We start from the raw sequence: 23,332 nt of genomic DNA, 5'->3' as shown, positions 1-23,332 counted from the left end.
CGAAACAAAACAGTGCGATCAGCTGCTCTCCAGAAGCAACACGTGGTGGTGGCAGCATCATGCAACAGGACGCTTCGTCAAGGCGAGACAGCTGGCTGGTCAGAGTTCATGGGAATGTTTGCGGCTGCTAAAAACCTTTGCAAAAAAACAAAAACCAACATTGTAGACATACCAAAATAAAAAAAAGACAGTTGTAATTACACCATAAGTGGTCTGTATAAAGTGTTGACCTTTGGGGTGAGGGCACTAAATATAAACGCGTCCTTTGTTTCTGTTTTCACAATTAGATGCTAATTTGTGTCGGTCAATCACATAAGCGCCCAACGAAACACATTGTAATGTGAGAAACTGCTGCAAAAAGTTACTAGAAATTTCACCAAAACATATAAAGTACAGACCAAAAGTTTGGACACACCTTTTAATTCAATGAGTTTCCTTTATTTTCATGATTATTGACATTGTAGATTCACACTGAAGGCATCAAAACTATGAATAACACATGTGGAAATATGCACTAAACAAAAAAGTGTAAAACAACTGAAAATAGCCCTTATATTCTAGTTTCTTCAAAGTAACAACCTTTTGCTGTGATTACTGCTTTGACACACTCTGCATTTTATTGATGAGCTTCAAGAGGTCGTCACCTGAAATGGTTTTCACTTCATAGGTCAACCTGCCCTGTCAGGTTAATAAGTGGGATTTCTTGCCTTATAAATAGTCATGAAAATAAAGAAAACCCATTGAACTTGAAAGGTGTGTCCAAACTTTTGGTCTGTACTGTGCTCAGGACCAGACCATGCCCAGTGCAAATTTGAAACGCTCATTCGCGTCTGTTATCCGTTGCGAATGGTAAAGGATTCCCACAAATGTGCACAGCGGATTAGACCCCGACTCCCTGAGAAAAAGGTGGCTCAGTTTTGACCACAGCGGCCCGTGACACGGCGGGAAGAGAAACCATTCAGGACACTGATACCTCCGCCTGCCTGTTCAGCACATGACGCACTGACTCATCCTCTCTCCTCTGAGTCACTGGTGGCTCCTCTGTCCTCGCGTCAACCCCGCTGTGCTCCATGGGCCAGGACGGGGCGGCCAACAACCCGGACGAGCCCCCCGTGGAGGAGCTGCAGAAGGTGTTTGTGTTCCTCTGAGTGTCTCTCTGTTCAGACAAAAGACTGAAGGGGATGGTGTTTATTTCAGAGGCCAGAAAAAAAAAAAAAAAAAAGGAGGGCAAGCGGGGGCATCACCGTAAAGAATGCGCAATGATGGACTTCACAACAATGAGGCAACACAAAGGGGAATTTTTACAAAAAGTTCTATTAGAGAAGTTCTCTTGTATTGTTAGAGGAAAGAGAGTCAATGTTGACTAAATATATGGTCAAAGGTGACAGAGTTTCTGAGATATTAAGAAAATGATGCTTAGTGCTGAGTTGTTTTGTTTTTCCTGTTATGCATGCTGTTTTCTATTCTTTTATTATTGAATCATCTTCCCTCATACCAGGCCACTGTCTGGTCTCAAACTAGTCAAACTAGACTCAAACCCTTAGCAAGTCTCTATAATCGGGCTTTGAAAGTTTTATATCAAAAGCCAATCAGATTCCATCATTGTCACATTTTGGCTAAATTCGGCATTTTGGACTTTTCTGATTTTATAAATTATAATCTTTTAAAACTGATTTTTAAGCGTTTAAATGGATATGCACCTAAATCATTAAGTGATTGCATAAATAGACTGCAGGGCAACAGCAGATCTACTAGAGCAGCTTCAGATGGAAACTGTAAGGTTCCCTTTCGAAGAACCACTTTTGCTCAAAGTGCTCTCCTGTCCGTGAGAGGATCTGCAGTTTGGAACTCACTTCCTGTTGATTTAAAGTCTGTAACCAGTTTCAGTATGTTTAAGAAGCAAACAAAACTCTGGTTATGTCAAAAACAGAACTGTACCCACTTTTGGTGTTTCATGTTTCACTGTTTGTTCTATTATTACTTTAACTTTTAGAGGTATTTTTAAAAAAAAGCCCATCTAGGGACAAGTGCTGCGAATTAGCTGTTGCTATGGCACTATGACGTAAACATGGAACTGTTGTTTTGTTCAGTTTGTCTATGTTGCTGTATGTCTGTCCCTACCAAATAAACCAATTCAATTAAAATTTTTAGGTGTTTACTTTAGGGATTAGGTTGTGTAATGTAAATCCTAAATCAAATGTATCACTATCATTACTTTTTTTTTAAATTATTATATAAAAAAGAAATCTGTAAATGTTATGTTAAGAAAAGTACTCTCCATTTTTGTTTTCCAAATCCAAATGGTTTTAAAGAATCTGTAATCAGCACGAAATAATCCGCTTGGCAGTAAATACAAAATGATGAAAAAAAAAAATGCATTGAGATGGTCTTTTTTTTTTTTTTACAATTTTCCACACAGAATATAGATTTCCTGTTGTTCTTTAGCTGTTATCTCGTTAGCTTAGGTCAGAGGTTAACGATCTTTATGAGTCAAACAGCCATTTCTGTCTTGACCCTTCAGAAATAATGGAAAGTCACAAAACTTATGTGACCTATTTTGTTTATATCTAATTTCTGACTAAACAATAAACTAATTTCTTATATTATTAGTGGAAATTCAATGCAAATACTACTTAATATTACAAAAAAATGCAAGAACTACATTTTTTTATTTTTTTTTTTACCTTTAGATTTCTTTATTGTCTTACATTTCGGGTCAAATTTAAAGAGCAACTTTGCAGAGCCTTGGTGTAGGCCATTTAGATTTTGAGCTAGTTCAACAACGGACACACGCTACCGTTTGAATGGAGACAACAAAAAGCAATAGTAATATTACCTTTTTTTTTTTAATGTTTTTTTTTTTTTTTTAAAAAGGTCTTCTGCCGCCCCCTGACTCGCAGCACTCTGAGCTGCGAGCCATGTGGCCCGTATTAAAAACTGCCGCTGATGCACAGTGACAAGGCGGAAAAGCTGTTTCTCTTCTTCAGCTGTTCACTAAAAACACATTTTCCTCGTCGTCACCTGGAAAAGAGAGAATAACTATCCCCGCAAAGCAGAAGCACTGGAACATCAGCATACATTATGGGGTTGTTTTTTTTCCATGGTGTTTTTCGCAGCTTTTGGGCAACATCAAAGCAACAACAAATAATAATGATAATGATAATAAAAGCGCTCCAGTGAAGCTCATTATACAAACGAGCTCTGAGACCCACTGCACACAGCGAGCGGCGCGCACACCTGCATGGCGACACCATAAACCAAAAGGTAAACAACTTTTAACGGGCCGAGGTAGAGTCCCAGGGGGACGCTCTTCACATCCCAAATTTTTCATCCAGCATGCTCTTTTTCCCTCCAGCCATTGCTCCAGGGATGACATTAAGCAGGCACGAACTCTGCAAAAGATTTCCTCAGCTCTAAGGAGATTGGCCATGGTCGGATTAGGCTGCATATCTCATCAGGGATCTCATAAAAGGAGCTGGATGACATTCCCAGCAAGAGGAACGCAACTTTTGAGCAAGCGATAAAATATGGATGAAGTCGGGTGTTTATGTTCTCGGGACGAACTTCACTTCATTTGCTTCGGTGGCTGTTGATGTTTTTTGCTCTCTCTTTTTCTGGAAGACGCAGGTCAGCACTTTTACTTTTCAGTTAAGAAACATTTGAAATCGGCCGGCACTAATTTCGGTACCATTGCTAACGTTTGCCTCTCCAGCCTCAGTCAGAGGCTGGTTCTGCCCACAGCTCCACAGCACTCCAGCTTCAGCAGATTCATGCTTATGAAAGGTCACAGTAACTCATTCTTGTTGTTGCTTAAGGTTTTGTAACCATATTTTGGCGTGGCTTAAATGGATACAGTCCCTTACATTTGGTCACATCACAAAGAAATCTGTTATCTTATCTGGCTTATCTTTTGCTGCAGTGACAACTGGAGATTTTTTAAGGGTATTTCTCTACATGTGTTATCTAGAGAGACTGATCTTTATTTTTTGCCCATTTTTTCTTGTAAAACAGCTCAAGTCAAATCAGATTGGGTGGAGAGTGTCTGTGAGTGTAAATTTTTAGGTCTTGCTGCAATATCTCTATTTAATTTAGGTCTGGACTTTGACTGGACCACTTTAATAGATGCTTTGGTCTCATCATTCCACTGTTAGAAAATAGTGCAATTTAATACTTGTTTTGGAGCAAACAAATTATTTGCAACAAAAATAAATAAAGACAACAACTGTGTATTTATCTCTATTTTATGTGTCCTAATACTAAAGAAACATGTTAATAAATTGATATTTCACAAAACCATTTATGCTATTAGATTAATGAGCTATTAAATTTCACACGTGCTGAGTTTGTAGTTTATTTTGGGCAGGCATTTATTGTATTGTTTATCATTTATTGAGATACGTTTATTGTCATGGTAAGCAGCGTGATTTATTCTTGTATCAATAGCGATAAAAAAATATCGAAAATATTATTAAAATTCAGTTAATGCGCGCAGTTTAGAGATGCACATCAAACGTCTTTATGTGGCCGATGTCATTAAGAAGCGTCTTGCACATTTACTGCAAAAACACAAAATCTTACCAAGTATTTTTGGCGTCGTTTTCAGTGCAAATATCTCAGTGCACTTGAAATAAGACAAAAGTAACGCGCAAGTACCTTTTCAGCACGATATGCGAGTTTATTATTCTGTAATGTTGATGAAAAAGTTCTGGCTCCACTGGCAGATTATTACAATTACAATACGGGGAAAATGTTGCTATTGGTGAAATAATCTGCCAATTTAAGTTAGCTTCGTCTTATTTCAAGTGCACCAAGATATTTGTGCCCTAGAAAGACCAAACACAATTGGTGAGATTTTGTGGTTTTTGCAGGGACTGTTTTTCCAAAAGCGTTTTTTGTTCGTATTTATGGGGCCACGACTGCTGCGTCTGCCATACACTTTACCAAAAAACGAAGTAATAAGTAGCTCTTACTGTCACTTTTCTCACTATTACAATAGCACCACAAAGTAATAGCGTGATAAAACTTTAGGTCAATATCGCCCACCCCTTCCTGCAAAGTGAAAGAATCTGGAAAAGCTTGCATCGTGTGAATACTTTTGGGAGCATTCAAGCCCGTATTGTACAATACTAGCTGATTAGGTCAGCTAAGCAACGTCTGTAATCCATCAGCATGACACTGCATTTTGTACCGAGCAACACACACCTTGCATGATTGACGACACGCCCAGTTTCAGAAGAGACTGATCCTGGGAATCTCCGGCCGCCGACTCCAAATCTCATTTGTGTTGTGGCAACGATTTGCTTCTCCGTCCATAAATAAGAAGCATTTAAATGCAGAGACGACGGAGTTTTTCTAGGGCTTGTAAACAGACGACAGAATACTGTGAATGCACAAAAACATGCATTCACATGTCCTGTTATTTTAAATATTAACTGCACAATACACCGGTGTGCGAGATGACACCAAAAGTTTTAAGTGGTTTATTTAAAGTCAGACGTCAAAGTCTTCTCCTGCGCAGAGATCAGAAATGTGCCACTTCCTGGTCCACACACACAATCAGGGTGGCATTCATCGGCGGGTCGCCGTGAGCAGAAAGCACTTCTGCTGGAAATTAAACGGGTATCGGCGAACGGGAATGCATTATTTAAAGCAAATCTGTTTATCCACATTAAAATTTATAGGCTTTAAATCGGGAATATTTACTTCAATTTTTTAAAGCTGAAGTATTTAGCAGATCCAACTGCGGCGTCTAAGCAGAGCTGCTTAACTGGCTGAATAAACTGGAAGTAAATAAGATTAGCTGCAAACCGAGCAGGTCGGCAAATTAGCGCCGATTAGCCACAGATGATTTATGGATATAGTGCAAATACTTTAAACCCCCTAGAAACATGAGAAGTTCTTAAACCCTCTTAAGTTGATTGAACTTTTTTTTTTCTTTCCATTTGTAGAGTTTGGTTTGGAAAACTCTAAAACTTTGAGGCAAATTCTAAGTCGCAGTATTAGTGGTGTTTATCAGGTTTAAATTAAAAGCATAATTTTGTTGTTTGAGCTTTTTAATTCCTCATTTCCTCAGTCAAAACCTGCACCATGGAATATGTAGTTCTGCCACAGCTTAACAGGAAGGTCCTGCTCCAGAACTACAAATCGCAAGAAGAAAAAACAATGACTGCAGACAGGAAATATAAAACAAAAAATACAGAACAAGCAAATGAAGACAAACCATGTATAACCATATAATCAGAATATACATTAAAATTGAAAATATGGCATATTTCAGACTTTTTGTACCTGAAATAAACTTTTGATCCAGAATTCTCTTGCTAGAAATACATTTTTATCATTTTAGGAAAAAGAGCAAAAACGTTTTGACTATTTCCTGTATTTGTGTTAATTTTTTATCCTTTTTTTTTTTTTTAAACAAAAGCAAATACATACAGTATATGTAGATGTTTACTTTTGTAGTTCGGAGGTTGTCACAAAACGGAAAGTTCAATTTTGAAAACATTTTTATTGAAAATACAAACACTTTTCACAATTGGAAAAACAAACAATGGCACAAGTTTTTTTTTTTCTTTTCTCCTCATTCTTCTTCTTCGACCGATTATACGAGAGTAACAGACATGTCAGGGATATTTCTCGGTAACGGAGTAACACAAACACAGCATGTGTGATCGTGATGGGCCTGGTGAGGAGGCAGCTGCTAGACATGAATGGAGAGGATGGAAACATCAGAAAATGTCCGGTTCAAGAAGATGACTACCGCCCTACCAATCAGGCGTAAACTGTTGGGGACAAAATAAATTAATATGAGACACTACCACACAGTCACCAATGTGATCACTGCAGAGTCTGGACATTTTTGTAACTCAGCTGGGAGACGACAAGTTGATGAGACGTCTTGAAGACGAATCCCGGTCCATCAAATCAGCTGAACTCCGTCCGATTATCTGCTCCGAACAAAAGAAAAAATGGTTTGGAATTGAGAGTGAGCCCCACCGATTCACCTCGATACCACCCGAACAAAGATCAGGGCTTAGTTGTTTTGTCAATCGGGTAGAGAAAAATGTCAAAGAAAATCCATTCCCCAAAAATGTCAGGGAACACAAGTAGTGAAAGACGTCCCTACCTGTCCAGGCGGCTGACTACGTCTCTCACTGTGTTGATGAGACTCTCGTGCTCCTGGGGGCTGCTGACGATGACGGTGTGGAGCTTCTTCATGTAAGAGTCGATGGTGTCGAGGGTCGGGGTTTCTCCGCTGCCTACAGACAGGAAGTACGCGTCCTGAGTGCTCAGATTTGCATCGCGAGCGTTTTCGCACCTACTGAACGTCTTCACAACTGCTCCGACGTTTTCGCATGCTTTATTGAGATTCTCTACGACATAAACGAGGGTACGTAAAGGTTCGTTTCACAAATGATTTGTGGCTTTTAACAATTTTTTTTTTTTTTTTTACAAATAAAACTCTGAAATACGTGTGTTAGTTTTCACCCAACCTAAAGGGTTCAGTGACGAGTGGAAATGGATTCCATTTGTCGCAATTGTGTGACGAAAGTAAAGTCATTTTGTTCTCGGCCTCATGTCATCCGCCCCTTCCCGCGACTTTTCGTCCCTCTCCCCATGCGAAACTATCGGGGCGACTGGTGAGAATTTTTGAGTTTATCTGGAAAACAGCAAACAACTCAACTTCCAGAAGCCAATTTTTCAGCAGGATCGATAGTTTTTTAGAGCGATTGTCCGAGGAACTGCATACTTTTGGACCAAAACACTAAACTCCTAACGTCCAACGTAGCGGGCTAACATCCCAAAGATGCTTTCTGGGTTGTTTTGGTTTTTTTGCCTTACAATAACATGGAAAACAAAATGACATGTTGCAGCGCATCAATCATTATTTCTTCCCACTCCAAACTCATAATAGTCGTCTCACTCTGCCATGATCACTGTTTTTACTACGTCGTAATTCCCACATTTGACAAAACACCATAATATATAATAGCCTGAAATAATCTGCCAGAGGAACAAGACATTTTGTCCGTGTTGTAAATTAAAGTACCTTGTTCTAATGACAGATATTTCTCTTACTTTTTCATCGATATCAAGGAGTTACTGACTGAAAACAAGCTCCAATATCTTGGTGAAAACTTACTAGTTTTGCCTTATTTCAAGTGTACTAAGATGTTTAAAGTAGAAACTAGACAAAAAATATTTAAGATTTTGTGTTTTTGCAGTGGAGGGAACACAAAAAAAGGGTCAACTTAAAAAAAACAACAACTTTAATTTTCATTCCATTTCATATTTTGTGTTGGTCTGCCACATAAAATCACAATAAAACAAATAATTGATTATGACAAAATGTGAAAAAGTTCGGCAAGACTCTGTGTCTCAAACAAGACAATAACTTTCCATTCCAGGTATTTATTACTTCCAGGCCGTGTGACTGCGATGGCATTTGTGTGTGTGTGTGTGTGTGTGTGTGTGTGGGGGGGGGGGTATCTCAAGCTAATTTGCTTTAAATTTTTTCGCTGATCCTAAACGCTGCAGCTGAGTTGCAGTCGGGCACAAACATGCAGAGAATATAAAATCCTCTTCATCCCATAGAAAGCCCTTAATGAGCTAAACGATGTTATTGTTCCCCATAACCTCACAAGAGGAGATCATCCTCGGAGCGCGGGCTCACTCACGCTTCTCCGGAATTTCTCGAGTCGAGAAATTGAGGGAAGAGGCTTCACTTTTCAGCCTTATTCCAATCCAGCTTCAATTCTCTGTAAAAGATTCTCCGGCCTTCTGTCTTTTTTTGAAGGCTAAACTATCAGTGGAGTTTCTGACGTTTCGTTTATTCCTGCAGTTTTAGCTCCTTAAAGCCGTTATACTTCATAATTACTTTAAATTGTGCTTTTAATACGTAAAAGCACTCAATGTCTCCATTCTGCGTTTAAAGAAAAACTTACTAAAAAAGATACTTGCGTGATTTGTGAATGGAGAAGAATGAAAGCCAGTGAAGAAAAACAAAAAACACCGATGATACTCTTAATCTGAGGGGGAAGAAAAAAGGCAATTCTCCTTTTAGTGGTCCTTATCCTCTTCCGTATTTACAGAACCGCCGGCAATAAAAATCTTCTTATGAAAGCAAAAGCGTGCCTTACTTTTATAGGAAGATTTCCCAATAAAATTTAAGGTATGCGGAGAACCCGTGGCTGAGTCGTAACCCCGGAAACATAAACTGCTGTAATTTAATTCAATATGAATCTAACTACTGAAAAAAAACAAAACTGAAAAAAACCCAACACAATCAAAGTGGGGAAAATAAAGCCAAACCTGTTCTTTTTAAACTAAGAAGCACACAAGGCTTCATTCTACCCGCTTTAATTTACAACCTCTTCAACAGGAAGTGCAAAAAGAAAAAACGCCCCTGAGGCACTACCTGAAGTTTTGTAATCATCTTTCATTATGGAGCTCTGATGCAATAATTTATGGGCCTATTATGTTTATTTCTGGTGTTTGCCGAGTCTGCAGGGCTGCTGTCAGGAGAGATTAAATGCGTGGGAAATAATGTCAACGTGAAATAAAGTTGCAAAGGACGACTCACAGCAGATTTTGCCTGAGTATGCAGCATGACTAACATGCTTACAACTGTTTAAAAAATGGGTTTGGTACATGAGATGCAGCAGACTCATATATGTCGTAGATATGTTTTACCATGTTGGACATGACTTTGCTAAAAGATTAATTTCAGTTTTTTAAAGTTTTGTCATGTTGGTCAAAAACTTTCTTGTATTTTGTTTCTTTGTAAAGTAGCTCAAAATCAGTGAGAGTATGAAGAGACTCTGAAAAATCTATTTTAAATTCTTGTCACTGGATTTGAGGCTGGATTCTGATTGGACGGTTGCAGGACGTGAACATGTGTAGCTCTGGCTGCATGTTTAGGGTTGATGTTGGTGAAACTCTGCAACTGTCCTTTGCAGCTTCTAACTGGTTTCCTCACTGGATTATTTACCTCCATCCATCTTTCGATCAACACTGACCATAATTGACCATCCAACTAAACAGCAATCATGTTTAATTTTCAAAATGTTTTGTTGGGCAAAATGCGCAGTGCTTCTTTTCTGCCACACACCATTTTGCACTTAGACCGTCATTTTAGACCGGGATGCCCTTCCAGGAGGATTCCCCTTTATGGCTTTAGGCAAAAATTTTACTGAATTTCTAAATCATTTCTTTGAAAACTTGCTACGACACAAGAAGAAGTCCCGGTGCGCACTGTACGCTGGAAAAAATGTTAGGAAAAAAGCTAGCTAACTAGCTACCGAGGGTATATTAGCAGCTGGTAAGCGGTGACCTGAACCACCACGAGTGTCTGTGCGTGAGTCAAACAGACAGAACATCCTGCGAGAATAAAAACTACATAAAATATAAAATATAAGGTTAAATACCCCTGCCATGACCAAATGTAAGACATGTGATTAATGTATTTAAGACCAACTAATTTTTTTTTTAATGAATTTAAGAAACTTTAAGAATATACAGAAACCTTTTTCCTTAAATGTAAACTTTTATACCCTACCTTATGTTGGTCTGTAGCATAAATTACCTATAAAACACACTAGAAGCTTGTGGCTATAACCGGGTTTGTGCAGGTTTCACTAACTCAAATTAAAGACTTTTAAAGACCACTAAGAATTGAATTTAAGACCTATATAGCATCAGAGGTGTACTAAAGAAAATCGAAAGTAAATCGTAAGGGCAAGTCAACTTTGCACATATCCATGATGGACATTAAAAAAACTAGCAAGCTTTACTGCTAGCTGCAACCACCTTGTGTCACAGAAGGAAATAAATATGTCTAATTGTGACTCAAAGTTTTGCCTGACAGAAAAGTTCCATGAGAAAAAAAAAATCTACAAAAAGAAAATAAATAATGTGGTCACGACAAAAATTAAGACCTGTGAATGACGTATTTAAGGCCAACATGCTTTTTAAAACTGAAATTAAGACATTTTAAGACCTTAATCTTAAAATGTCTTTTTAAGGACGTGCTGACACCCTGTACAACATAGCAAAATGCAAGAAGGTTAAAGACTCGTGAACACTTTTGCAGGGCACTGTGTCTCTCACCTGGCAGAGGCACCGTTGAGAAGCTGGAGGTGAGCGCCTGGCGCAGGGTTTCCAGGTGCTGGTGCAGGAGCCCGTTGCGTTCCCTCTCCTGCATCACGTCGCCCTCCAGCCGCTCCACCGCGCCGCGCATGCTCTCCACGTGCTTCTGCAGCGCCGCGTTGCGCTCCTCGTACTCCATGTTGGTCTTGCGCAGCTGCCGCATCTCGGCCTCTCGCGCTAAAGGTGGGAGGCAAAAAAATCCACATTCACACACACATGCTCTTAAGTGTCAACTCTTGGCTTTATTTACTCTAAGGCACATGTGTGAAACTCAAGGCCCAGGGGCCAAATCTGGCCCGCTGTAGCTTTTTATGTGGCCCTCTATATTCCAAATAAGTCCTTCCAGTTTTTCACCAATCATAAAAAGTCACACAAAATTAACAAATCTCTACATTTTTTTCTGCTTTTACTGCAAATTTTATTCAAATAGGTCAAAAACGTTGAGTTGAAGTGACTGCTGCCTCAGCCTTACTGTATGTCAAGTTATAGTCTGTAATTGATACGGCGAGTAATAAAATTCCTTACCAACATTTCTAAATTGGCACCACAAAATCTGTAATTTGTATTGCAAAAAAGCACTAAAACAATCACAAAATTTTGGAAGAACAGCTGTTTACTGATATTTTAACAGTTAAATTGGTTTTCTCAACACACTCAGGCACAACCGGCCCTTTAAGAACATTCAGATTTTTGATACGGCCCAAAATAAAAACGAAGTTTGACACTCCTGCTCTAAGGGTTCATTCAGACACTTGAGTCGTCCTTCCGACTCCTTTATTTTTACCTTTGCTGTGGTTGAGAAACTCTTCCGTGAAGATTGGGATGTCAAACACGGTCCTGTCCTTTCCTTCCGCGTCTTTCTGTTTACAGCCAAAGACATTAGAGAGGGAGGGAGGAAGATTAGCCGAACTGCCAGACACAGTCATTTATCTTACTGGGCTCTGGGTGGGCTGGTAATCGATTTTCTATCTGGCCACAAGACGTACACTGCGATACAGTTTTTATGAAATGCGGGGATGGAAGTAATTTCATCATTTCTGCATCCGAGATAGGAAAGACTGTGCAATAAATCTGCTCTAAAAACAGGCGCTGAAACAGAAGAACGCGATACAATAGAGCTTTCACTCCCTCCTTTTGTAACAACGCGCCATCCTTCTTCATACCCCTCCCCCCCCCCCCAACATAATGACATTCATGCTGAATGCCCCTGCTGGTGCTAATCTGGAAGGAGCCGGGTGGGAGGAAGCGACACTATTCCCACGGCAACGCTCATCCCGTTTAAGTCACCTTGGCCACAACCTTCTGAGAGGTTCTGAAAGTAGCTACAGAGGGAGAAAAAAAAAAGTCTCTTAATTACATGCTGAAGTTAATAAAAATGAACTGCACGGTAAGTGGAAGCTAAGCGTTTGGATCATAAACACAGCTCTAAGGAGGATTAACCCCCGGCTTCAGTCGTGCAACAATGAGCACTAAATGTTTGCAGCCAGAGGAAGGGCCAACGGTGCTCCCAGGCTCTCAGGGGGGAACACGGAGTATGCAGCCTTGGAGTTGATCAATTAGACTAACAGTTCAATTTATACACTTAAAGTAGCCTTTTGCGTCTTTGGTGTATGTTTTTTTCAAATAAAATTAAATAAACCATTGTATTTTCTCGCCTTGTGTTTTGCCAAAAATGCAGGGTCACTGATGCAGCAGTCGGCGATCGTCCTCTAGAGGGACTCTCTCTTGTTTTGGAACTTGCAGCTGGAGGCGGTAGAACTTATTTTTGCTGTGCGGGCTTCTTAAATGCAACTGTGCGAACGTCTCTGGAGATGATCCAGAGCCTTGGGTATGCGCTCTTATTCACTCTTCTCTTCAGCTCAGCCTGCAAGCTTTCTAAAGGATTTAGTTCTGAGGACCAAGAAAAAAAGAGATGGCCCATTTCCCTCTTTTTTAGGCAGAAGTCTGAATCTGTTTTCTTGATTCAAGAAAACAGATTCAGCATGTGAATAAAATCTACTGACCAAACTTTGTGGAGGTTTTTGCTCTTTTGGAAGGATGAAGTATAAGGGTTTTTTTTTTTTTTTTAAATAATCACTTCTATTGAAATATTAGGAGTTTCATGTGATTTCACTGGGGAGAGGGAGTTGATAATTGAGACCTTAAATATAAGTCTGAAGGCTAGAAAGTCCAATTTCACAGCCAGTAACTTCTGATCTGGGTCAAACTTTAGAAAGGGCTTTCAGGGGCGGTGGCCCAGGGCGCCAAATGTTTTGGGGGCCTTCCACATGTAATTTTTTTCTTTAAAAATAGATGTGTGTTCTGCTAAAAATGTACTTTATGTAAGAGTCATAGATCCATATAAGGTGAACTGTAATAATACTTTTGGGATTTTTTTCAACTCTTACTACACATTGTGTCAAAAGAACCAAACCCTTTGAAAAACATGTTCACCTCCTTGCCTGAGGTGGCGCTGAACCAAGAACTACTGAAGGAAATGAGAAGAAAACCTCATAAGAAGACAATGAGCGCTACTTCCTTCTTCACAAAATGTGAACAAAAATGGAGTAGCGTCAGAATTTAGCGGTTGTAGGATTTCTCTTTTGTCTTTGGTAAAAGACCAAAAGCCACTTCTCACACTAGCGCCAGAGTCGCCTGTTTACTTTGGTTGGATTTACCCAGAATGCCCTACAGTAAAATCCACTTCCTGCATTCGGCGCAGTCACCCGTCCGCTTGCATTCAAACTGCACCAGAGTTCATTTCAACTGAACGAACGATGTGAATATAACCAGAAACTCCTGGATATTTCAGCTTCGGACATTTGTTTCCGAGGAGCTACAGCTACTTGAGCCCTGACTGAGTTTGCAGAAAGAGTCTTGAGTTGTGGAAAATCACTACAAACGATGGTACAGAACAGTCACTGTCCTATCGTTGTGAACGCGCTTTGGGAATTTTTGCAGCTTGTTCTTTGCACATTTACTACGGGCAGAACCTCTTTCCTGTGGGAGGAAACTACAGCACGAAAGATTTCCCAGGAGTTCTGCACTTGAGTTCTGATGAAGTATGAAATGTCCTGGCCAGAGAGATCTCAGTGAGTGAAATGGTTTCATCAATCCATTTGGTTTGAGTTCTCTTTCGTAACCGCCTGCTGCTCTTTGAGGAAAGCATAGAGAAAAAGAAATTCACCCTCTTCGGCTAGATTTTCCACATCCCTGAAGTCATTCAGGAAGCTGAGTGTTGTAAAATGATTTTAAGACTCATCTTTTTTTTTGTTGTTAATGTTTTTGTGATCATTTCATAAAACGTCCAGCTAATTTGTGGCCCAACTCACAAACCCCTTAGGTAAGAGCTTTTCACCCCATGACTTAATAGGGTTGTGTAACACATAAAACTCTTAAATGAACTAGAAGAGGGTTTCTTCCCCTAATGAAATATGATAGTTAGCACTTATGAAGGGCAATTTTGAGCGTTTACCACCAGGCAGGAAAGACTTACTGACCTCATGAAGAGCCTCGCTGGCGACTTGGTGCCCAACATCTGGAGAGGAAGGAAAGAATAAATGAAGGGGACATCATCACGGATGAGTCAGATTTTCTGGGATTGCAGGCCTGTCATCAGCTCGTTACAAACTCAGGGAAATGAACGAAAACAGAGGTCAATAAAAATGTCGACACTTCATGTCAATCAGCTCAAATGAGGCAATCCTTCAAGCTCAGTCGAAATGGGATTTTTTTTTTTTCACCAAGCAGAGCTGTTTTTCCTCAACTTTTTTTTTTTTGCTGGGGATGTAAAGTTTCAAGATAAACAGATGCAAAATATGGCCAAAAATGGCAAAAAGAAGATCACTGAATCTTATGTTTAGCTGCTTTTCATATTGCGATCTACCTGACACACTGCTACCTTTACTTCTACACTGACTGGACAAAATACACTTCTAGCATTTGTAGTTCTGATTTGAATTACAGTGGGTGAAATAAACTATTTTTATATAGTAAATATACTTCTAATACTATTTCTTCCAATACGTTTTCCCCTACTTGTTTTCACATTATTACACACAACTTCATTTCTGAACTCATTTGTTTCGGTTTTTTTCTGCAGTGATTACTTCACTGCAAAAACACAAAATCTTCACAAACGTTTCTAGCACAAAAATCTTAGTACGCTTGACTAAGTTAAAAGTAGCTTTCAGCAAGATAAAGTATAATTATTGAATATAGATTTTTTTTTTTTTTTTTACATATTATAGGACATTTTTTCTGTTCTAAGTGAAAAAGTCTGCCAATGGAAATAGGACTTTTTGTACCTATATTCAAGAATTATCGACTTAAAACTGTATTAACTTAAAATTTTTGTTTTGTAAAATGAAATGTATTCCTTTTTTATTTATTTTTTACTTAAAACTACCGATTTCATGTGAAGCGTCTCTGAGAATCCTTGTAGGGTTGAAACCGTGCTATATGCAAGTCTGTTGCCATTTCATTTCATCAAACACAATTATTTATCTTGCCGAAAAGTTACTTTTAAATTAGTTTTGTCTCATCTCACGTGTACTAAAATATGTGCATTAGAAACTAGAAGAAAAACATTTTTGGTAAGATTTTTGTTTTTGCAGTGTTGGGTTGTTACAAACACCTGCTCAACATTTCGTGTCACTAGCACCTTCAGAAACATGTTTACTATGAGAAATTGTGAAGTGTTGAATACTTATTCTAATTAAAAAAGGAGAAAGGTGCGAAGACGATTTTCAGGGGAAAAAGTTGCAGCATTTCTCTTTTAAAAATTCCCTGACTTTCTTTCAACCACACAGGCGTCTGCAAAAGTTGCCCATACAGATTGAACTTATTGCAACCCAAAGCACCAGTTGATCGCTTGGTGATTTGATGTCTTGGTAAAAGGACTCGGAAAGGTCACGCAAAAAAGAGAAACCACCCATTTCCTGACTGCTTCCTCCTCCACTTACCCTCATTACACATTCAACTTCCTGTGAGTCACCCTGTCTGGAAAGGACTCCTCAGCCAACAATGACTGGTTTATCCAAACATCTTCAGACACAGGAAGTGTCTCACTAAAACACTTTTCTAACAGGAAGTCCCTTCTTCCTCCTCCCCCGAAAAAAAGGGAAAGGCAGCCGGCCGCCTGACCGTGTCTCACCTCCCCGGTGCCTCTTGCCCTTCTGCTTCTCCTGGACCTTCCGGGTGAAATGCTTGTAGGCCTCGGTCTTCTGGTACTTCTCCAGCTCTCGCATGTAGCGTTCCTTATCTCGCTCCGCTTCGTCCAAATATCGCTGCGGAGGGAAGGCGGCACACGTTCAAAAGTCCATGCATCCATTTCGAAAACGCTAGTTTTTATTATTAGTAGAAAATAGAGTGATTACGAGAACAACAACAAAAAATAAACAGCTAGAGATTTTTCTAACAAAAAGTCACCAAACCAAACCAGGTTGGAGATTGGCAGAATTACAGGCCGACCTCCGACCTTCCATTCATCAGCAAGATTATTGAAAAAGATGTTTCAATAGTTAAATAGTTTCTTAACAACGATCAACGGAGACCGCCCTAGTCAAAGTGATCAATGATATCCATATAAATACGGACTGTGGCAGAACCACAGTGTTGGTTCTGTTGGACCTCAGTGAAGCTTTTGACACTGTTGACCATGACATGTTACTGGAACGCCTGGAGAGTTGGGTCAGACTCTCCGGTCCAGTGCTCAACTGGTTCGAATCTTTCATAAAGAACAGGGATTTCTTTGTTTCAGTAGTAAATTTCTTATTAGAAGTCACATGGCATGTGGGGTACCCCAAGGTTCAATCATAGGACCCCTCTTATTTTCTACATGCTCCCATTAGCTCAGGCTATAACAGGAAATAATATTAGCTACCATAACTATGTGGATGACACACAGCTCTACATTACGATGTCACCAGGTGACCTTTGACCTCATCCAGTCACTGAATAGATAAATGTGTGGATGTGCCAAAACTTTCTCCACCTGAGCAGAAACAAAACTGAAGTTATTATTTTTGGACCTAAAGAGGAACGATGTAGAGTCGACATACAGCTTCAGTTATTACAGCTGGAAACTAGAGATCAGGCACAAAACCTGGGAGTAGTAATGAACTCCGACCTGAACCTCCAGAGCCACATGAAGACAGTTACAAAGTCGGCCTTCTATCACCTGAAGAACATTTCCAGGATTAAAGGACTAATGTCTCAGCAAGATCTAGAGAAACTCATCCATGCGTTTATCTTTAGTCACGTTGATTACTGCAACAGCGTCTCCACAGATCTGCCTAAAAAGATCAGCTCTGATCCACAAGACTGCTGCTCTTGTTCTGACTAAAACCAGGAAGACGGAGCACATAACTCCAGTTCTACAGTCCCTACACTGGCTCCCTGTAGGTCAGAGAACAGACTTTATAATACTCTTAGTTTATAAATCACTGAACAGCTCAGCACCAAAACACACTACAGATCTGCTGTTGTTGTATCAACCTTCCAGACCTCTCTGGTCTTCTGGTTCTGCTTTGCATCCCCAGAATCAGAACCAAATAAGGAGAAGCAGCATTCAGCTTCTATGCACCACAAATCTGGAACAAACTTCCAGAAAACTGCGAAGACTACTTTTAGAGTTGCTTTTGACTAGCAGCCAGTGGAACATTGATCAACATATTCAATGTGTATTTACTTGTTTTTGATGATGAGATTTGACAAAATAATGTTTATTGCTTGTTTCATATTTGGTTACTGTGTTGTGTTTTTGTTGTGTGAATCACTTTGAACTCCACTGTTGATGAAATGTGCTACATAAATAAACTTGACTTTAAAAGATAAAGGGCTGTCATTAGATAGGGTTAGGGTTACTGTCTTGTAGACAATCTGTGCAGGTATTCCATAAAGAAACAAAATATCTATGTTGGAGGGTTTAAAGAGTGACATGTTTCAGACAAAAATTTAACATTTAGTTGTTTGGCTTAGAACAAGACTTTTCCACGCTCTTTCGTTCCTGCTTGTCGATTCTGATGCCGTCCCGTTTTGAACGCCGCCGCCGCAGCGACGGGAAGCCAACACAAACACCACCTTCCAGACATGTCTCTTCACGGTTGCGCGCCCAAGAGCCGAGCGCCGTCTGGCAACCTCTCATCCTGACCTGCTTCTCCTCCGGGGGCAGCTTGCTCCACTCATTGCCCAGCATCCTGGTGATCTCTGGGAAGGGCACGTCCGGACGCTCCGCCCGCAGCTGCTCCCGCCTGTCGTTCATGAAGCGAACGTAGCCCGTCAGGGGAGCTTTGGGCGCGTTGCTGTCCTTCATTGGCTTCTTCCTCTTCCTCCCTTTGGTCCAGCTGCCACGTTGAGGTTTCTGCGGGAACAGCACAAGTTGAGAAACGACAGGGGAAGGCGCCAGGTAGCAGCTTTGGTGGGAGTTTCCTGCCCTCAGTGGAAAAAAATAAAGAGAGAGGAAAAAAAAAAAAAAAGTGGAAAAATGTGTCATTTGATATTTGTTAGCCTCTTACCTCGTCTCCATTTCTCTGGCTGTTGTTGTCAGCGTTGCCTGCAGGAGAGCCCGTCTGCTCATCCATCACTTTCAATAAAAGCAAGGGAAAAAAAAAAACAGGAAATCTGAAACTTAATATCTGTAAATTTAATATGCATTTACATAAGATCCAAAAAGGTCAGTGATTAACTAAGGTAGGGTTTTATCTGAAGCAGCCAGCCGGCTAAAAATGGGTCGAGCTTTTTTTTTTCTTCCTCAAACTCATTGGAGGCAGTGAACAGCAATGCCAGGAAATAGACTGCTCCGTTTTGCAGCTGGATCTACTTTTCATCCAAACTCCTCCCAGCCTTGGCTCCAAGCTCTCCTCCTGGCTGGCCATGTTTCCTCTAATAGAAATGTCTTGCCGCTATCAATCATTAATGAGAAAGTGACGGGGAACGAAAACGCAGTTCACTGGAAATGCTAGAGAAGTTGTATTTCAAATGGGCAGAGGGATTGTACCGCCTGAAACGTTAACATGCTAACATTCGTACGGCAACCAACGTTAGAATTTATGTGTGTAACCAGGTGGAAAATGTTGTTGTGGCATTTAGACATAACTAGTGTGAATTGACAAGCTGAACCAATCAAAACTGGTTCAATTCTTCAGAGACTTTTTAAGCATTTTTGGTTTTAGCTCATCAATGGCGGTTCTAGACCAATTTGACCAGAGCGGCCAAGTTAGGGTCAGCGGGGTTATATTTTGTTTAAATACAAAATATAAAATGGACATTGATATTGTTGTATCAACCTTCCACACCACTCAGGTCTTCTGATTCTGGTCTACTTTGCATTCCCAGAACCAGAACCAAAGATGGAGATTCAGTTTTTATGCTCCACAAATCTGGAACATAAAGGAACTCAGAAATACTCAGTTTCTATAAATTAAGACTTAAAACCTCACCTGTTTAGTGTTGCCTTTGATTCCTAGTAACTGGAACATTGTTCAATACAATGGACATATACTGTATTTTCTTGATTATTTTTAAAATGGGATTTGATAAAACGTAATGTTTATTGCTTGTTTCATAAATGGTAGCCGCAGGGTTTCCCACAGTGTATTATAAGCCTGGCGGGCCACCAGGCTTTACTAGTGCCCCCACCAGGTTTGTTTATTTATTTTAGTTTTTTTTAATTATTGCCTTTTTTAAAGACTTTATATTTGGTGTTTAGGTATTCATCTTCCAGTCTTCCAATAACGCATAACTATCAAGTGATATTTTAAAATATCCTGTCATTCTTATACATTTTTTTTACTCAAAAACATGGCGGTGGGCTGGATGACTGCCCTAGCACCAGGCTTAGCAAGTTTTTCTGGGGGAAACCCCGAGCAGCTTTATCATGTTTTTGTGGCATAAAGTACTTTTAACTAGTATTTTAACATATTTTAACATATTTAAGCACTTTTACTAGACTTCTTTTAGTGGGAATGTATTTATTTATTATATTCTTGTATCTTTTATGGATGTCTCCAGATGTACAATTTTAATGTTGTGTGGATGTGAATTAATGTGTGAGCAACAGATAACCTTAATTTCCCTTTGGGATTAATAAAGTTTAACCTAACCTAACTGCTCTGCTACAAATAAACTTGACAGTTGTTCAGAACAAAAGATTGGAAAACAAAAAAAGGGAAACATTTCATGATTTAATATATCAAAACTGAGATGTCAATGTCAATACGACTGAAGCCAAAAGTGCACCAGCTTAATTTTTGAATTCACTGTTAAAGTAAAACTGTGAAGGCAGGAATTAGTTGTTGTTTCTGTGTCAGCGCATATCGTAAAACAACTAATTAAATAATATGTCTTCAGAACGGGAGCAAAAACTTGGATCCGTACCAGATTTACAGGGGGACTGGCCCCTGTTGGCCCCTGTCTAGGACTGCCCAGGCAGTTCTTACAGGTCGGGCTGAAAGATGCCAGAGCTCAGCTGTGAGGAAACATATTAAAGGCAAATAGCAACACATAAAATATGAGAACCCCCCCCAACGAATGAACTCTCCAGACATCACTTAATAAATGTGCAGCACTGCCCTCTGCTGGGGCTCAACCTACATATATTCATTCACAGAGTACAAGCTTGATGCTATTTTAGGACTAGAGTAAAGCAGGATTTGTTATCACATCGTTTACTCAAGTAAAAGATTCAAGACTCAAGGTAAATATCTCTGTCATTTTAGAAATTGACTGACAACCCATTGGGTTGTCTCTACAGTAATCAATGAGATTTCAGTAACAAAAGATTAGCTTAGAAATCACCAACTAATGCATTTAGAAACACTAATTTAAATCAGCAACCAATTCTGTTAAATGTCTATCATTGTGTATGTAAGCAGATAAACTAATTTAGGTTTTATTAAAGAAAAAAGAAACAGAGGACTGAGGACCAGGACAGCTACCAAATGTCTAAATATTTAATATGAAATGTCATATTAAAGCTGTTATTAAATACAAAGAGAAAATGAGTTGACTTTTAATACAAAATTAAATAGAACATAATCAAATTAATAATATCCATTCATATTGCTAAATATTTCCTACTTTCCAATATTTGTCAGTGCAAAGGAACCCCAAAAGACACAGTAAAATATTTAAAATTTGAGTTTAAAACATTATACAAACATGCTTATAATACTTCTCTTGTTCAAACAGTATGAGTTATCTCCACATATTGTAAAATGCCCATATGCAAGAAAAGGTACTGCCAACTGAATCAATGAGAAAGTAATAAAGCACACAAGGTCAAAAAAATTAAATTATGTTACAACACCTTGGCTCCCACATAATAGTACAATAAATGCTTACATGGTAATTATTTTTGTACTGGTATAGCACTGGTATGTACTGTATATTGCTATACATACTGGTATAGCAATGCTTTACATAAAAAAATTGATAAATAAAGAAACAAAATTCCGTAGGAGAGAATACCTCTATTATTAGAGAGAGAGAGAGAGAGAGAGAGAGAGAGAGACAGAAGTTATATAATCAGATTTTACTATATAAAAAGACGCATTACACATTATTGACGTATTCCACATTAAAATAAAATTAAAAAAATTAAAGGAATTTATATGCAGAAAACTGAACGGGGTTTATCCATTTTTAAGTAATGCTTCGTTTTAAATAGTCAGCTTAGCTTAAATAAATGGTCAACTATCTTAACGTTACATCAATTCATTATTTCTAGATTCCTTTAGTACTACTTACAAAAAATGTTGCTAATAAATATCTAATGAATATCTTATTAAACCACCATCTGTCTAAATACATATTGTGAACAACATAAAAAAAAACCAAACCTTAAATATATTTTTAGACGGACGTCTTAGAAAAGTTTCACCTGTACAGAGAGAATCATTTACCTGTTTAACTTTGGGTTCGCTTCTGAAAGCTAGCGCTAACATTAATGTATGACAATATTAACAATATGTGTTCAAAAGCCCAGTTTGCGATGCTCACCACTAACAATACCCGGGGCTGTGGGACAAACAATTAAATTATAGAACCAACAGCAGTTAGCGGTTAGCATCACCTGCAGTCCATAATGCTAACGTCCCAACAGCTAGCTATCACCACATTTAACAGCTTTAATGACTAAAGCATACATTTTTATTTAACAGTATTATATATGCCGACAACGACTTTCGCGAGGTACCAGTCATTCACTTTGATTTAACCTTAGCAAGAGTAAGAACAAACCCAACTGCTGAGCTGGCAGCTAACTGTGCGCCTAGCTAGCATTAGCGCTCAGTTAGCAACGAACACACGAGAAGAGGAGTCATCGCTTTTACTTTGTCCTAATAGCGTTGTTAATCATACCGAATGACATTATTTTCACACATACAGTGATATCCATGCATTAAAGACCGACCTTAGTGAAAGTGATTCGTTGCTGTAGCAGGCAAATTTCCCAACCAAAACAATACAACAGCTACGCCATAGAAACCCAATAAATAGAACAGCTATACATTCATGTCTGGATGCATCCAGCTAATCCCATCTGTTAGATGAAATACTGAGCAACTTTATTACCTCAGTTTAAACTACAACAGATAAGACACGTACATTAGTTAAGCAACATTAAACAACGAGAGTCTTACAAACAGTATAATTTGCTAAAGGCAGATACACATGTCTATATATTCTAGTTCTTTGGCTGGTCTTTGGGTTTCTTTTTCATCGTGGGTGTATTGCCAAGATCGCCGTCCAGGTTTCTTCCTCTGCTGCCCTCTGGTGTCCATTGCCTTTCATTGCGTTTATTTACATATTGCCGCGTTTACAGCCGCAAACTTTAATGTGTACCGTGATTTTGTGAAAATGATAAATGTTTGACACATGGAGACGTCGGAAATATTAACCCATTCTTTTCAAAACAGCCTGAGCTCGGTCATGGAGCAATATTTTAAAGTCTCTATGTGAATAGATATCTCATAATGAGATGTTCAAAACTTGAATTATCGTTTTAGAATCTGCTCTAAATGTCTCCACAACTTTCTCCCTGACACTTCCTGGTGCGTCCCTTGGTCTTCATAATGCTGTTTGCTCAATAACCTGTATGAAGTTTATGGTTGTAATGTGACGAAATGTGAAAAAGAACAAATTATCCAAACAGACAGTCAACACGTATCTCAAACGCTGTCTGGGATTAAGTGTCAGGGAAAGA

General features: G+C 39.1%; 1 protein-coding gene across 3 annotated transcripts; it reads right to left on the bottom strand.

The window, feature by feature from the left end:
• Positions 1–6,551: 6,551 nt before the first annotated feature.
• Positions 6,552–22,649, bottom strand: hmg20a (high mobility group 20A). 3 transcript variants are annotated; one of them, XM_023347683.1, is made up of 10 exons: positions 22,541–22,617; positions 20,506–20,596; positions 18,645–18,712; positions 18,281–18,490; positions 16,283–16,415; positions 14,628–14,665; positions 11,933–12,008; positions 11,110–11,325; positions 7,127–7,259; positions 6,552–6,947 (listed from the first exon to the last, which is right to left on the bottom strand). In XM_023347683.1, exons 3-10 carry the CDS (start codon positions 18,708–18,710, stop codon positions 6,944–6,946), a joined length of 876 nt encoding a protein of 291 aa, XP_023203451.1. In that variant the 5' UTR covers positions 18,711–18,712; positions 20,506–20,596; positions 22,541–22,617; the 3' UTR covers positions 6,552–6,943. The 3 variants fall into 3 exon arrangements, with proteins under 3 accessions (XP_023203451.1, XP_023203448.1, XP_005814078.1); XM_023347680.1 differs by lacking the exon at positions 20,506–20,596 and having other exon boundaries at positions 22,541–22,649; XM_005814021.2 differs by lacking the exons at positions 6,552–6,947; positions 20,506–20,596 and having other exon boundaries at positions 7,123–7,259; positions 22,541–22,649.
• Positions 22,650–23,332: the final 683 nt, after the last annotated feature.

The sequence above is a fragment of the Xiphophorus maculatus genome, chromosome 2 (genome assembly GCF_002775205.1).
Source record: "Xiphophorus maculatus strain JP 163 A chromosome 2, X_maculatus-5.0-male, whole genome shotgun sequence".
NCBI lineage: Eukaryota > Metazoa > Chordata > Actinopteri > Cyprinodontiformes > Poeciliidae > Xiphophorus > Xiphophorus maculatus.
The sequence above is the reverse complement of the archived record's forward strand: the minus strand, read 5'-3'. Positions and strand labels throughout refer to the sequence as shown.

Bases quoted from the DNA above. Each gene is read 5' to 3' on its own strand.
- hmg20a (XM_023347680.1), bottom strand. From the start codon at position 18,710: ATGGATGAGCAGACGGGCTCTCCTGCAGGCAACGCTGACAACAACAGC. The intron at 18,491-18,644 runs GTAAGAGGCTAA...CTGTTCCCGCAG, and splicing joins GCCAGAGAAATGGAGACGAG to AAACCTCAACGTGGCAGCTG. The intron at 16,416-18,280 runs GTCAGGATGAGA...TTCCCTCCGCAG, and splicing joins TGCCCCCGGAGGAGAAGCAG to CGATATTTGGACGAAGCGGA.